At 41.3% G+C, this 16,721-nt stretch overlaps 1 protein-coding gene across 4 annotated transcripts; it reads right to left on the bottom strand.

Moving 5' to 3' along the window:
- Nucleotides 1–825: 825 nt before the first annotated feature.
- Nucleotides 826–16,679, bottom strand: dapk2b (death-associated protein kinase 2b). 4 transcript variants are annotated; one of them, XM_040132751.1, is made up of 12 exons: nucleotides 16,539–16,678; nucleotides 15,713–15,871; nucleotides 8,839–9,060; nucleotides 7,804–7,942; nucleotides 7,032–7,161; nucleotides 6,883–6,931; nucleotides 6,764–6,790; nucleotides 6,511–6,663; nucleotides 5,972–6,017; nucleotides 3,083–3,172; nucleotides 2,879–2,959; nucleotides 826–1,879 (listed from the first exon to the last, which is right to left on the bottom strand). In XM_040132751.1, exons 2-12 carry the CDS (start codon nucleotides 15,787–15,789, stop codon nucleotides 1,802–1,804), a joined length of 1,092 nt encoding a protein of 363 aa, XP_039988685.1. In that variant the 5' UTR covers nucleotides 15,790–15,871; nucleotides 16,539–16,678; the 3' UTR covers nucleotides 826–1,801. The 4 variants fall into 4 exon arrangements, 3 of the variants coding, with proteins under 3 accessions (XP_039988685.1, XP_039988683.1, XP_039988684.1); XR_005707935.1 differs by lacking the exons at nucleotides 826–1,879; nucleotides 2,879–2,959; nucleotides 3,083–3,172 and adding exons at nucleotides 1,886–2,585; nucleotides 4,265–5,271 and having other exon boundaries at nucleotides 16,539–16,679; XM_040132749.1 differs by lacking the exons at nucleotides 826–1,879; nucleotides 2,879–2,959; nucleotides 3,083–3,172 and adding an exon at nucleotides 3,179–5,271 and having other exon boundaries at nucleotides 16,539–16,679.
- Nucleotides 16,680–16,721: the final 42 nt, after the last annotated feature.

Genomic DNA, 16,721 nt, shown 5'->3' with positions numbered 1-16,721 from the left:
TAAAATAGTCTGTAAAAAAGAGCTGCTTGGGCTCAGAGACTATACATTTCAACAGAAGGCCTGTTTTACAAACTGGGGGCATGGTGTTTTTGTGGTTTTGGAGATTGACCCACACTAGAAATTAAAAGTCTAGATGCCTCGGCCTCTGTTGCTGCCTGTTGTCCATTCCTTTCACCCAACTTTATGGATGAATAGTAAATCCTTGGTGTGCCTAAAATGTGACACAGTGTATAAAATATCTTATGTTCTTATGCTGAACATTTAAATAATTCTGTAGTGGGATACTGCAGCGCAAACCGGCTTACAGATTTGAGACTGACCCACTTGTTGATTATGACTCCTTCTTTACCATCTGTGTGGAACTGGCCTACATTGTGTCGCTGCCAAAAATGTATTTAGTTCAGGTCAAATTATCCCTTCAATCTCTTTCAGCCCAACTGGGCCCAAACAACATTAGTGTTGTGAGACTACAGTAAATCTTTGACCAGTGGGCAGACGAAAAATCAGTATAAGTGGACTGTTATAATTAGTGCTAGTGGATGTTCAGAGAATTAATAATGTATTTATTGTCAAGGGTCACTGGTATTCGTGTACCTTTTAGAGTCAGGTGCATCACATTTTAAAAGGCCCATGTATACAGGATGTTCATAGTTGTCTAGTGGTATGCGCAAAATGGCCAAGATCACACCTTGACAGTGGTGGAACAGAGACCATTTTATGACTGAGGATGGTGATGGCTTATATCCAAGAATTGCACTGTGATGGAGTCTTTATAAAAACTGAACAAAAAACAAAACAAAACAATTTCATGTTCATTAATTTATTACACAAAAACTGAGTTTACAATACATACAAGTGAACAGAAATAAATGTTTGTGTGTTGAAAACAGTGAATGTTCGTTTTAATGAGCTAAGATACAAATAAAACTGAACTTAAGACATTTGGCTTACATTTATGTATATTTACACCATAAATATATTGAAGAATAGCAGGAACTAATAATTGCATCAAAAATCCAACTGTGAAATTTGTTTCACATATTTTTATCAAGTATTTATAAACTGTCTTTATATAGGCATAAAATGGAATGCAATTATTATCCCATTGGACAGTAATTTACAGTTATTCAAATGCCATATGTTCATTACAATACAGAAGGCTCTGTATTGTGTAAATGTTTCCGGGAAATTATTCTTGATGTGGCAAAGGAAGAGGTTAACAGTAAAAAGTGTGATTATACAGACACTGCTGTGTGTTAAGCAGAACAACATGTAAACATTTGGTTATGAAAACCTGCTACCATCTTGTCACCCTGCAGTATTAAACCCTTTTATCTGTCAATATTGTACTTTGGACAATACACCTCTTGTTCTCACACGCAGCCGGCACATTAAAAGGAAAAGATTTTAACTCTGTGTCAATTCTCGGATGCCCAACAACAGCTGAGGGACTGCAGTTATTAGAGGAAGCTGCCTACATTCTTGTGTATGTGCTAACATTGGCTTCTAAGTTCCTGTCAACAATAAAACAGTTACATCTCCTCATACCAGTAAAACAGTAGCTCGAATTTAGAAATGGCAGCACACTATCTAATGTCTGCTGGTTTTGTGGGTGAAAAAGACAAAAAAAAGTTGCCTTGACCAATAAAAATGCTGCGTAGTCAGCCGTCACTCAAACACATACTGTAGCTGGTTTTCAATGACAAGTGCAAAGTGTCAGCTGCAAAGTCAAAAAGGTGCAAAGTCACTGTATTGCAACCGGAACATTATCGACCAACACACTCGATGCTGGTTGTTGCTTTCAGGAAGTGCTGCTTCTCTTTCTGGTCCTCGGCCTTCTCTTCAGGATTTCTTCTTCTTGGTCACTTTCACAATCCCTCTGAAAAAAAATAAAGTGCTTCAGTTCAGGAACGCTGCTGTTGTTATTGATAATTCTAGGGGCCCAAAGCTAGAGAGGACTCACAGAAATTAAGGATTATTATATTGTTTTTTTAAAAAGCAGGGTCCAGAATTACTAGCTGCACCCCAAAATACCTGCTTAAACATGTATTGTGATGAGTCCAGTATGATACAGTTCAGGTAGTAGCTACAGTATTATGACCACAAACAAATACAACATCGGCTGCAGTTACCATGGTTACTTTTAAAGAAATAGTTCAACATCTTAGGAAATATGCTTACTTGCCTTCTTGCCGAGAGTTAGATGAGAAGATTTATATTTAACTTTCACATCTGGTCAATAAATATACAATGTTTGGCTACGGCCAGCAGCGGGTTAATGTAGCTTAGCATAAAGACTGGAAACAGAGGGAAACAGCTAGCCTGGCTCTGTCCAGAGTAACAAAATCTACCTACCAGTGCTTCCAAAGCTCAAAAATTAAAACATTATATCTCGTTTGTTTAATCCATATAAAAACTAAGCTGTAAAAATGGAAAATTGTGTTTTTATAAGGGGCTATGTGCCAGACTGTTTCTTGCCCGGGAGCAGTGACTTCCTGAACCTTCCATTCGTTACCTGGCAACTTCAGACAAGACAAATCGTCCAGCACATCAACTCCTCATAAAACCACAACTTGTCGTTTTTACTAAACCAAGAGGATACAAATTGATTATTAGTGAGTTTTAGAGGTGCTGGTGGGCAGATTTTGTTACCTTTGGAGAGAGACAGGCTAGCTGTTTATGCCTGGTCTTTATGCCAAGCTAAGCTAAGCTAACTGGTTGCTGGTCCATATTTAATGTGCGGACATGAAAGTTGTATCAATCCTCTCAATTTACTCCCAGCCAAAAAAACGAACATGCATAATTCCCAAAATGTTGAGCTGCTGCTTTAAATCCGGACCGAGCCATTGCTATTAGCTTTACAACGGTGTTTTCCTACCCCATCCTGCACAGGCAGCTTGTTGCCCTTCTTCATGATCCGTGTTAGGTGGTTGCACAGAGCCACAATTCTGAATGACAACTGTTGAACAGATTAAAGCAAAGAGATTGAGTCACAAAATCAATCAAGAGTGTTTTTGTTTTTATAGAACCCTGATTTAATGTAAGGGAAATATCAACCTGTGCTCCAAATACTGCACTTTACCTTCCACCTGCGTCTGGCGTACTGTCTCTTAAAGTTCTCCAAGTTTACCACTGACAACCTTTTCACCATGGCCTGTCTGGGATTCAGAGGCTGCAGAGACACATTGAGGGATGAAATGGCAGAGAAAGCATCTTCCATGTTAATCTAAAATGTTTAATCAAGTTCATAAACAGAATGCTAATCTGCCTGGTTTTCACAGCAGAATCCCAAATACAACAGGAAATAAACTGAAAACAAAGATAAATCACAGCAGTTTGGAAATGTGATGTATAATAAACAGTGAGCATTTATTTGAGTGGTTTGAAGACAGTTAAAAATGTCAGTGTGCACATAGGCGAGGCGAAGTGTGAGGCATTTATATCTGTTGAGATGGTAAAAAGCAGGGATAAAGACAACACACAAGATCTTAGCATAGATGTTGTTTTTCTTGTTGGCTCACAGAACGTCTCCAAGTAAGGAATAAAAAAGGTTTTTAAAACAAATAAATAAATTCAACCTTCATTAAAAGTGCACATTTAAATCTATTAAAAAGGGAAAAAAAATCATTTATGACTACAAAAGTTACAAATGGATAGGAATTGTTTAAAAAAAAAAACATCAAGAGTCAAAAAAATAGCCTGGAATGAAAAAATAAATCAATCAGAAAATGTGAACTTCTGGTACATTCCATCAAAAAGAATTGTTGTTATAACCAATAATTATCTTCATTATCACAAAATAAAAAGCCACCAAACCCATTTAATCAAAAAGAGCAGTGCATAAGTTTACTCATCTGTTAATGTCGCTTCAAGTTAAGAATAATTCCTAATATAGCGACACAATGTCAGTATGCCACTTCCTAGGAATTTGTTGGACATTTTGTGAAATGCGCTTATTTGCTCTCTTGCCGACAGTTGAGATCAACACTTCTCATATCTGTCCGTTAAATATGAGGCTACGGCCAGACGGCCGTTACCTTAACTTAGGACTGGAACCTAAGCTAACAACTAGCCTGACTGTCCAGAGGCACCAACGGGTACATGTCATATATCATTTGTTTAATCCAAAGAAAAAACAAAGTGTAAAGACGACAAGCTTAAATTTTACAGGGGGTTATGTGCTGGACCAACAATTACCTCTGATGCCATCTGTCACTGCACCTGGCCAAGAAAAGTCCTGCAACATAAAGCCCCGTAAAACCACAACTTTGTTTTTGGTAATGTGTAGACAAACAAGATGTGATGTGTTAATCAGTGAATTTTAGAGTTGGTGGTAGGCAGATTTTTTTTTAAATGAGAAAGAGCCAGGCTAGCTGTTTAACCCTGTTTCTACTCTTTGTGCTAAACTAAGCTAACCCTCACCTGCCTGTAGCTTTGTATTTCCTCAACAGACATAAGAGAGGTATCGTCCTCTCATCCATATTTATTTTTTTTCTTGTTTACACCAGAAAAAGATCTAGAAATAAAGTAAATGTAAAGACTACACAGCTATACATTCAAAAGTTTGTGTCGCTTAAAAAATTGGATTCAAACTGTTCTTCAAGTTCAATAAAAGTGTGTATTCATCTGTGCATGTTAGCCAGACTCTGTGAGCGGCTGTTTGCCCTGGGGGCACAGTTCCCCTCTGCAGGACTGATGCAGCAGCTCCTTCAGTGCCTGCTTCACGTCCATGTTCAGACTACTGCTATGGATGCTGCAGTTGGCTCCTTCTGGATGCAGAGAGCTCATCACTTCCTGCAGCCACTGCATTTCAGAGTTCAGCTCCTGCCTCAGAGTGTCCAGCTGGCTCTGCCTCTGGTTTTGCTTCCCGCTGATACTCTCCAGACTGGCATCTACAGCCTTCATGTCCTCCTGCAGCAGCCTCCTGTTGGCCTCCACTTTACGAAACTCGTAGTGTACCTGGGAGAGCTGCTTCCTTGCAGTCTCGCTCTCCTCCTTGTACCAGGCCTCCTTGTCGTTGTAGATGGAGAGCAGTGCTTCTATGTCACGCTGGAGAGTGTGGTGGGCTCCTGCAACCTCTGAGAGCCCCGTCTCCATCATGCTAATGTCTTCCACCGCATTGGCAAAACGCTCAAAGTTGGCATATGTGTTGTTCTGGGGCACGCTCGAGTGCAACTGGATGGTGTACTCCTTCAGACGCTTCGTCTTCAGCTGCTCCGCTTTCTTCTCGGCCTCATGGGCGGCGCTGTCCACTTCTACGTGGCCACAGGACTTCAGACAGAAGGGTGGAGGGGGGACACTGAATGAGAGGCTGGCTCATTGTCTTTGAAACACACGTAGTGGTGAATATCCCAGCAGAGGCGGTACTGTAGGATTAGTGTGTGACCCTACAGCGAAAGCCATGGCAGGTAAGAGTGCCAAAAAACAACAGACATTCCTGTCGAGTGTGTTAAGTTTCCTGGTAGCATGCTTCTGTATCCAAACAGGATGAAGACTCCAAAGCAAAACACTACTCCCATGCATTTCAGCAGCCAGCCTCGGAGTAGACGTCTTTGAAGGTTGTTAAATGTTCATGCCATTAAAAACACAATTAGTGAGATGCTGCTTCACCTTGATCACTTGAATGTTTAGACAAAAGGACTATTTCAGAATGCAAAAGACAGCTGTACAAGATGTGTGATGATAGGTGAAGGAGGAAAAAACATTCCCAGGGACGGGGGGCTTGCTGGGGGTTGCAGAGACAGAGACAATATACTGTCCACTGACCGTGTATAACATTTAGACTTAAGGAAGTGTTTGGGAACTCTTATTAACCTGTAGTCTTTTTTTTTTTTAAATCTTTACAAACAAACCTGTTTCCCTGTTTGACATGAACTGTTACATGTTGTTTCACGTGTCTGGGTGGGATGCTGACCATAGTTATTGAGTATACCAGAAACATGCTATAATACAGCATATATCAAGTGCATACCTTAATCCATGGATGGCTGAGGGCGTCTTGTATGGTCATCCGTTTTCTAAAATGATGGGGAGAAAGAAGAGGAAAAAGGCAGCTGAGTAAATACACCCGCACAACCCCATCAGACACGGAGCAAGTTGGTCAGGCATAAAGTGGGATGTGAATCTCTCAGGAATATGTTCAGTCCAGTATAACTTTCACAGGAACATTTGGTTTCTGGGAAGTCCTTTCGATGGAAACACGTTAGGCAACAGGAACAGGATCCCATGGTACAAACGCTTTGCCTTAGGTTAATTAGTTTATTGTGTAAAAAATGTCTATTTAGCTTATCTTATTTATTATATCACATTGTGTACCAATAACAAATGTGCACAAATCCTTGCTCTAGATTTCTGTGGACTGGCTGGGCTTTCATTCTCATCTGGATCAGGACTGCACATTTTATGCACTTAGGATTAATGGAAGTGAAACCTCTAAATCTGGGTTTTGTACTGGAATTGTCAAGCTTGACCTTTGGCCTTCAGCCGTTTGTCAGCGGCCCGTTCTTTTACCTCGTATCCTTCTCCAGGAGCTGTCTGATGAAGCTCTTGGCCAGCTCGCTCGTACTGCTGAAGAACTCTTCGTCGAACTCGTAGTTCATTGCAGAGACGTTTCCCAGTGTTTCCTGCTTCGTGTCACCGAGGAAAGGTGACGCGCCACTCAAACTGAAACAACAGCACAAACATTCACACGCTGGACCTTCCTCGATAATCTCTTTAGGTATGTTAAGATTCCCATTCATAATCACGAATCATCCCAACTTACAGTATATATGTGATGACTCCAATGCTCCTGTGAAAAACAGCACAAGGTTAATCCAAAGTTATGCAATGCAGCCTGTTGTATGGAAGGAAGCAGAGTCAGAGGTAATTAAAGGATCTTACCACATGTCTGCCTCCAATCCCAGTGGCTCATAGTTGACTATCTCTGGAGCTGAAAATAGACAGAACACAGTCCTGCATCACAAACAGGCCAAACACCAAACCTCTTAAAATGTCCTACAGTGCAAACATATCTCTTATAAAACACCTACCAACAAATTCAGGAGTGCCAAAAATGTTTTTGAAATCTGCCCCGGCTTCTATTTTGTGTGCCAGTCCAAAGTCTATGATTTTGATGTGGGGTAGAGGAACGTTCCTGTCCAGCAGCATTATATTTTCAGGCTGAAGTGCAAAAACAACAAAACAGAGTGGCACATTTGTCAGCAGATTGCCTCTAAAACCAAGATTGGGAAATGCATAAAGAACACTAAATAACACAAGTTACCTGATTAAAGCTGCCTTTTGCGTAAGCATTAAAGAAAAACATTGCAATGCTTATAGTCATGCTTGTTATGTAGTATTAAAGGAAAAATTTGACATCTTGGAAAATTTGCTTATTCACTTTATTGCTGAGAGTTAGATAGCAAATAAGCAAATTTCTAGAAAAGTTCCTTACTTTTCCCCTTAAAGCGATAAAGCTTCATTTTTCCGCTGCAGGTGCAGAAAAAACAGAACAGTGACTTTCAGGGAGCACTGTGCGTGACACTGCTCTCTGAAAGTGAAGTGATAACCTTGTGGTGTCTGTATCTGAGAGTCTGGAGCTCAGCCACCGAAAACAGGAAGGATGTGCGATTCAGAAAAGCAAGACTCTACTGACACATACATTAGACACCTGCTATATATATTGCTATATACATATTTCACATGGTCCTGCTTGTCCTTGCATGTACATAATAATACAGTTCCTGTGGAGATAGACAATTTAATCTTCAACACGAGACAAATATAGTTTTACGTATGATGCCCAAATGCAGCGTGTTGTACCTTTAGGTCGAAATGTGCGATCCTCTTGGAGTGGAGGTACTGGACTCCATCTAGGACTTGTTTGATAAACTGAGTGGCCTCCTCTTCACTGAGAGACTCCTTCCGGGCCAAAAAATCAAAAAGCTCTCCTCCAGAGACCCTGTAACACAGACACACAGACACACAGACACAGACACAGACACAGACACAGACACACACACACACACACACACACACACACACACACACACACACACTCAGTGACTCATCCTGTGGGCTCTAATAACCTGGAGCACGTACTCTCTTGAATTTTATCTGAAGTGTGTCCTCAGGAGTTTGATGGGCTGGTCCTGGATGCCACACATTTGTTTGTGGTATCAATTTGGGTCCGTATTGCGTCTGTTTTTGTCCTGATTATGAATCGCCGTAATTCTCCATTAACTTCATAAAGAGCTGCAGATGGTATAAAGCGTCCTTTGACCAGCTGGGGGCCCATAGGCATGTTGTTCTTTTACATTCAAGAAAACATAATAGACAAATAACTGAATGACGCACAGTGTGTCATCCTGCAGCTAACAGTCTGTCAGTTAGTTCTGCCCTGCTTTGATTAGACCGATCTTTCAATTAGTCCTAATTGGGGCCCTCCAAGTTCCCAGGCACTCGCTGGACCCAGACGGGGCCCTCTGAGGACTCTTTTAAACGCAAGTATTATTGACACTGGGAGAGACATTCGGTTCTTTCTGGCGCACATGATTCCTTGCAAAAGGTTTTCAGCAAACACAGGTTCAAAAAACATCTGCGTACAAGAAACTCACCAGCGTTGATCACAATCATTAAAAACACTGCACTGACATTTTGATTTTATATTAAAACGATATTCCATGCATTATGTTAAGGAGGCTCTAATCATTTGACTGCAGAATAAATACAAAACAATGTATATTGGGTGTAGATGTTTTAATGTTTCAAGGTCTAACGCTGGTGCAACTAGGCAAGCATCTGTTCTTTTAACGGTACGGATATTGTGATGTGTTTTTGAATCGTGCAGTGACTCACAGTTCCAGAATAAGCACCACGTCTGTGCGGTTCTCGTACACATCGTGCAGTGCTACGATGTTGGCGTGCTGGAGCTCCTGCAGGATGCCCACTTCCCTCTCGATCTCCTCTCGTCTTACACCTCGTCTGCTGGCCCGACTCTGGCGCTTCTTGATGAACTTGGCTGCATATTCAGTGCCTGTGCTCTTCTCTATGCAGCGCTTGACTATTGCAAACTGCCCACTGCAGACACAAAAGAAAAAAAGACACTGACATTACTTAATGCTAGTATTACTGTTTTGTTTTGTTTTATTTGGAAAATGATGAAAATCCATTACTATCCTTTTTTTGTGTTAAGCTTTGTTTGTTAGTTGTGTCTCCTTAAGATAGAAAACAATCTCTAAACAAATTATTAACCATTAACAACAGGATAAACTGTAGCTATAGAAGAAGACAGATATCAGGGAGGTAGCCCTGTGTCACAACCAGCTGAAATACTTTGATACAGTTCATCACTTCCTGTTTACCAGCCAGACAAAGAACAATCAGATGGGCCAGCAGTGTGGACAGAGCTGCTGTCCTCCCACTTCAGTAACCTTCCTGCCAAATTTCCAGCCATCCTCAAGTGATCAGTCCACTGCAAAAATCCCAAAAACTCGGAATATTTCACAAAAGAGGTGCAGCTTGGAGACCATCTCTCAGTGGATAATTGTTTCACTTTTCACTGCGCTTTTGTTTTGGATGTTAGTTATAGTCTGACAAAACCGGTCAACTTAGTGCAACATTGTCCTTTATTGTCGCTCTCCTCTAAGATAACTACAGAGTCATTTCACTCATAATCGACGCACTGACAGACTGAATGAGAAGTGTGAAAACATTTTCCATCACTGTCGCCCAGTTAAATATATGTGGCGAGTCTCTGCGACTTGATCATCCGACCAGCACTTGTAATCTCAGACCTGACTAAGCCTGCTGCCACTCCTGCTGGTCTACATGCTTCCTGCTGCTGTGGGCTGACCTGCCCACTCTGTACGTTCAAGCTGTGAAAACAAGCCTCTTAGTCACTGAACCATCAATAATAGGTCACAGAAAGACTTGAGGGTGAGTGTGGTAGCAGAGACGGCAAAGACTTTCTGTATATGCAGCATGAGCATTGTCTATGTATATTCAGTCAGCGCAAAGAACGTGGTTGGATGAAATAAGTTAAAGCTAGTGGACCCATGAATCTGTAGGTTTGCAAATTCTGCAATGCAGCAGAGACACCTTGTATTTTTAGACATTGTGAAAGAACACAGAGAGGGGGGAAAGAGATAATAACTGGCAGGCATTTCATATATTTTTGACATAACTGTCCACACAGAGATTCCAGGGTGGCTGTGAGAGGCTGTCCAGTCTGTGTCCACTATCATCATGGTGTCTAGTGGGCTAAGAATAGCCCTGCTTACAGGCTCACTCTCCACCTGCCACCTCTCTGCGCTTGCTGGGGAGAAAGAAAGGGCCTGCTTAGCCGGAGGAGTGGAAAGGAGGATTGCTAAGAGGGGAGCTGCCGGATAAAAGACAAGAGTCTAAAAACATATGGATACCCACTCTGCTCCTGCCAGACTCCTTTCACACAGCAGTTTCCACTTGTACTTTCAAAGAGCACTTGCACGGAGATAGCTCCGGCTCGTCACAAAAAAAATAAAATGAAACAACAGTAATCATGGTTTAAAATAACATTTGAACCTTTCCTTAACTGCATTAGTGTGGGACAGGTAGGCCACTTTGCCATTTTTGAGGCACACCCTGCCCTGTGCTTACTCAGTTCTGCAGTCGCATCTGGGAGCAGCTACTCTGAAGACACTAAGTTTCCCTTAAAGTTGCCCTGCTCAAAAAAAACCAAACAACAGTAACTGAGGTGTATTTTTACCACGCAAGCCCAGATCCCTCTATTAAACTGCAGACTTCCAATATTTTGCAACTGAGTACAGCAACACTGCAAACTATGGTCTCAAAAATGTAAATGGACAAAAACCGACAAAAAAAACCAAAACAAGATTAAAACTCTTCACCAAAGCACAGAAGTGTGAAGTAGTGGTGAAGGGCACTTATACAGGTGTTAACTGGTGTGTCTAATAAAAAGAAATGTTTTTGAATACTTTAACAATTTATGACTCGGTAAAGCCTTTCAGAGGTATCTAGACAACTGCAAAGCCCCAGGCAGTTGTTAAGATCATCTAACTTGTAACTAGGCTACAAAACACTGTCAAGATCGGCTTTTGGTGCGAACATGTCCCAACAGAGAATGCAGGAGAGAAGGAGAGAGAGAGTGGGGGAGGCATATACATCGTAACAAAGACTGACACATGCCGCAAAGGAAAAATAAAAAATAGGGAGGGTGGGGTGATGAAGCACAGCAACATGGAAACTCAAATGCTCCCTCTGTCCATTCTGTTCACAGGATATCTACACCCCAGAGACATCCCTGAGAGGCTGACCCCATTAAAGATGACTATGATAATGTGTGAACTGAAGAGGAGGGTAAGTCACTCAATGGATTCCACTTGCAAAAACAGACATCAAATACCCTAAGGGGGAGGAACAAAGACATGGCAGGAGGAGCAAGAGTGACTGATTTGCCTGTTAACAAGACTGAACAGAATAACCCTCCATGTTGATGGCTGTAGCCCAAATGCGAGAGCTTTCACAACACAAATGTCCGTGCAGGGTCTTGGGGCTTTACTTTAGTATAGTTAAGAAGTGTAGAGTAACAGCGGAGAGAGCAGTGATGCTGGGAGTGGTATTCCACAACGGGCCAGGCGTGCCGGCTGTCTTAGCTCTAAGCTGGCCAGTGGGGCTGAAAGTACCATCTCTCCACAGAGTTTCCACTTCCAACAGCTGAAGGTTATTATCCACAGCCAAGGTTGGAGGAATGCTTGGACAAGTGGCGCCGGCCCAATATTTAAATACATTCTCAGCTGAACAACCTCTGGGGCGGCGTGACAATGAAAGCCAGATTCATAATTGACCAAGCCCTGTCCCTAACCACCTCTACCATCTGTAAATCGAATGTGAAGGAAGGCTGGAGAAGCAGCTCAGACCTCTAAAATTTGACTCATCATTGCTGAAAACATAATTTCTGCTGTATTATCTAGTGTAACAAATGCTTGATATCCCAAATACAGCACTTTGTCAGCCACTTTCTCTAATATTATTACGAAATACCTCAACATTTATGCCCTGAAATTGTTCAGGATACTGTAGATTCCCACTGGTTTTGAAGTTGTCCAATGTCAACAAAGCCTCTGTGGAGTAGCAAGGCTCTATGAGTGTTTGCTGACAGTACTGGGATGACCTCTGTCAAACGGGAACTCCGGGAATGTCCAAGAGGTCAACATGAAGTTCCCTCTGTCAGGCCACACTGAATAAACACATTTTTCACCCACTCAACAGCAAGAATGTGTGCTCCTCAGAGCTGGCTACATGCGTTCTCGACCTGCTCCTTGTAGATGCATGCCTACTGTCCGTACTATAGATAAACCTTGTACAGTAAATCCCTTTGGAGAAATTCTAGCACTTTACTGCCTTCATCAGGAGCACCTGTCTACGTCTCGAAGATCAGCTCTTTTCACTTCAACACATCCACTGTGTGAACGCAGCTGCCTTACATACGCATCGCTGCCCTCCATGCATCCTGACCAAAGAAAACAAACTTCTGCAAACTCAAAACATTTCCCTAAGTAATTTCCTTCTGCATGAATTTGCCTAGTGTTTCTAGAAATTACAACTATTAAAACAACCGGAGGCAAATTCGGAAACACTTTGCATATCAGGTATGGATGAGATGTGACCTTTTCAGTGTTCCTGGCAGGTATGATGTTCACCATGTCAGTTTAGTATTTTAGCATGCTGGCATTTGCCAATTAGCACTACATACACAATACAATCGGAGGCTGATGGGAGGGAATGTTGTAAGTTTTGCAGGTATTTGATTGTTAATCAAATATTAAAATTCTGACCTTATGACCGCGCTAGACTAAGAGTGGATCACTAAAGAGATTATAATTCATCCTGAGGTGTAAGTGTCAGTCCATCTATAGTTCAATAGTTGTTCAAACATTTTACTGAGAAATAAAAATGTAAACTTCATGGTGGCTCAAGAGGAAAAGTCAGGGGATCACCAAAGTCAGTAGGATTCGGCATCTGGGTACCATGAATATCTGCTTAAAAATACCAAGTCAATCCATCCATTAGTTGTTGAGATATTTCAGTCTGACCAAAGTGGTGGACCTACCAACCCACAGACCTAAATTGTCATTCATGAAGTCATGCTGCCAGCATGGCTAAAAACATCACAGACCTGTGACTGTACGCACTAACCAATATGAAACCTGTGCAGGACTGTAGCTGAATAGTCATATCCACTATGATGTAAGTTTGGTATTTACAGATTTCAAGATTTAGAGGAAGTTTATGAGCCTTCTATTTTTGTTCAGTCATGCAAAGACAATGGCGCTTCCTATCCGACACTGTATCCGGTGAATTTTTGTCGTTGCCTGACGATGACTTACAAAGATTATGTTTTTTTTTTCATTCAGCAAGTGTCACATGACCACACAGTATCAGCATCTAGTAGAGGCAGTAGTAAAGGTATAAAGGTTCTCAGACCAAACATGGTCTTGGTCATGACCAAACATGGACAAGAATGAATCTGTTGTTGACAGGTAGAGTTCATATAGTCCAACATGTGCCCAGAGGTCCTTTTGCTCAGCCTTGCCCTGATGGTCCCTTGCGTAACAGCTCAACACCGTCTCACCAGTGTCATGGGAGGGCTATGTGGCAGCTGTGGGCTCACACTGAGACATTTCCTATAGTATGTAGTCATCACTCCAATGGTAAGACAGGTACAGTTGTCAGTAAATGCCTCGCATCTCAAGCAAAAGGTTGTTTTACAGATAGGTTTACCCAAAACTCTCCATCAGTAGTGGAGAGAAACACTGAGTACAACTGTGTGGGGTCCTGTGACATTAAAATCTGTCAATAGGGGGTGGTATGAATAATTGACTTTCCTGTGGCAAATGGCTCATCAGTTCCATAGAGCACATAACACCTTAAATACTCCACACCGATAAGTATTTGGCCCACTTCATAAAATTTCCCACCCTCTTGATAGAATGATTGAGTAACAGTTCCACTGTGGTGCACAGTGGAGATGTCTGAACCCATGAGCCTCTCACAAACTGTGGGCAGGGTGGACCGCATCCCCCAAAACTCACTAGAAGGCTGTCACCACAAGACAGAAGGAACCACAAGCAAAGAGTCCAGGCGCTGAATTGGTGATAAAATTCTCAGATGCGTTCTGTGACTGAAAAAGTCTCCTGGTTTTCAGTCGCAAACATCTGCTTTTAACCACAATAGCTTTAAGTTTCTGTTTCTCATGATAGTCGTGCTGAACACATAGAAAGCTCAGCTCACAGCTGTGTCCTCGACTCATGCAACATGTTTTCAGCTCAACCACACCTTGGTGATATTGTCTGTCTTTAGACAATACGTTTGTACATCAGCTCTTCATCCGGTATTACTTTCCAATGAGGCAGCCTTTATAAACCTTTATTAACTCTTTAGAAAGTACTTTTTATAAACCTTTTAGAATTGGTTTTTAAGTTGTAACTAATGGCTTTATCAATGTTAATAAATCATTCACTAATGCTTTGTAGGTCAGTTACAGACTTTTCAGTTGCCAGGTTATGAACAGTATGACCCTTTTGTCTTTAATTAATCAGGAAGGCAACTACACTGTCTGAAAATCATCTGCAATTACAAATCACAATTAGTCATTAATCAAGGGTTCGTATAATAATCTTACAATAAAAAAGTTTGTAAAATAATTAAAAAGTGCAGCTTTGTTTTTTGAACAGCTTTGTTCAAAAATTTTATTTAACATGGCAACCCAAAAACGGTTCTTATTAATGACTTATAACTGATCTATAAAGCATTAGTAAACGCTCTGTAAACCAGAAATAAATAATTATTTGCAAGTTATAAACCCTCAATAATTGATGCCTTATTAGAGAGTCGTACCCATTATCCTTCTAGTGAATTACTGGTTTATCATAATAGTATTCAATCTTTTCATTTACAGATGCATTTGAATATTTCATAAGTAAAATATATGAAGAATCTCAATCTAAAATGCAATGAAAAGGTAAATACCTTCCCTCTGAAGGCATGCAAGTGCAGCTGGAGCACTCATTTCAACAGCAGGTCTTGGTTTGTCCCATCAGGGTGTGTTCAGTAAATGACCAGCAAACATATGATGACCTGGGACATAGTGTATATTTTGACTAGCAGTGAAAGGTAACAGGTCAGACGCTTTCCCTTCACAGCCTCTCAATCTGTTAACAAGTGGTGCACATGCCCAAGGTATCCTTCCGTGCAAAATGAATTTGTAGCTTCCTCAACCCATATTGCATTCTGCCAACTTCCTTTTATTTATTTCCCCATGGGACACAGATTCCTTCATGTCTGCTTTGCATGGCCTTGATTAACACTCCTCCTCAACATTCAACACATTGATCCACCACCCAGAGTCAGCGCTTGCAAAATCAAATTGTATTCTCTTGCCTGGATTGAACATACTGAGGCCAAAGAATTGTTTTCATGGAGTGCGCTCCTTTTTCAAACTTTATCTCTTGTTGTAAACTTCAACCTACTTTAACACAGCAACACTCCCCATTTCACGCTTATACAAGCCAGCTGTTTGCACACCTATGTACATACATGCGGACCACTGCTTAAAGAGGCATGCAGGGGAGAGCCGAATCGCACTCTGACTCACACGAAGTGAGAGGGATCATTTTCTAAGAGCTGGAAATAAACATCTACTGTACACGCGTCAGCTTTAAGAAATACTCACCTTCCTAGTTCCTCTCCAATTTCATAGAAATCATCCACATTTTGTTGCTTGAATACCGCCATGCTGGGTTTCTTCATTGATGTAATTTTATCACCTTGATATTCACCACTCGCGTCTGTCTATCCAGCAATCGTCTTCTTTTTCTCCACAAGTCCAACCCTGTGGATAAAAAAAAGGGGTGTTCCTGTCGATTTCTGACTAAAGTAATGAAAATGTTTACTACATGTGCCAGCTTGCAGCACAGCATTCCATCTGAGAGTTGTACCCACTTTCACCTTCCTGATAAGAAAGCCTAAACACTATAGCTTGATCAGCAAAGGAAATAAAAAGTACACCTAGTCTGTCTTTTGCTAGTTTAAATACTGATTATTGGCTTAAAAATTTAGTAAGTACAACTCACAAAACTGTTCCAAGCTGTGTTTGGTTCTTGTGATTATAAAGGGATTATAAATAAAAAGAAAAGAGCATTTTGGGTAATTAGGGCCGGGTATCTGTTGTGAAACATTTTGTCTGGCAAAAAGGCTGACAGTGGCAACAACATGTTCTTTGTAAATATTAGAGAACAACTATTATTCCTACTATGAATAAGAATGTAAAAAAATAAAATTAACTGTACATTGCAGGATGTATATATAGTTGTATGTACATGCAGCTGTGAAGACACACACACACACACACACACACACACACACACACACACACACACACACAAAAGAAAAAAACTGTTCACACACTAAAAGAAACCCACAAACTTCCCTTCTGCTAAGTTTCATGTCCCACATTACGTGGCTCCACAAACTGACTGTAGAGAGGTCTTACATCTTACCTTCTGTCAGATGCAGAGCTGATGATAACCATCGGTTTCCACGTCTCTTACCGATGGGCTGCTCTCCTCATGGCTGCAGTTCAGTCATAAAACTGCCCCTTTGCCGTCTCTGTTGTTTTCTGTCACTCACGGCAGCACCATCAGGCTTTTGAGTCTGCAGAAGTCCCTCCCCCTGATGGCTCT

The sequence above is a fragment of the Xiphias gladius genome, chromosome 8 (assembly GCF_016859285.1).
Source record: "Xiphias gladius isolate SHS-SW01 ecotype Sanya breed wild chromosome 8, ASM1685928v1, whole genome shotgun sequence".
Classification (NCBI taxonomy): domain Eukaryota; kingdom Metazoa; phylum Chordata; class Actinopteri; order Istiophoriformes; family Xiphiidae; genus Xiphias; species Xiphias gladius.
This window is presented reverse-complemented; position numbering and strand designations above follow the sequence as displayed.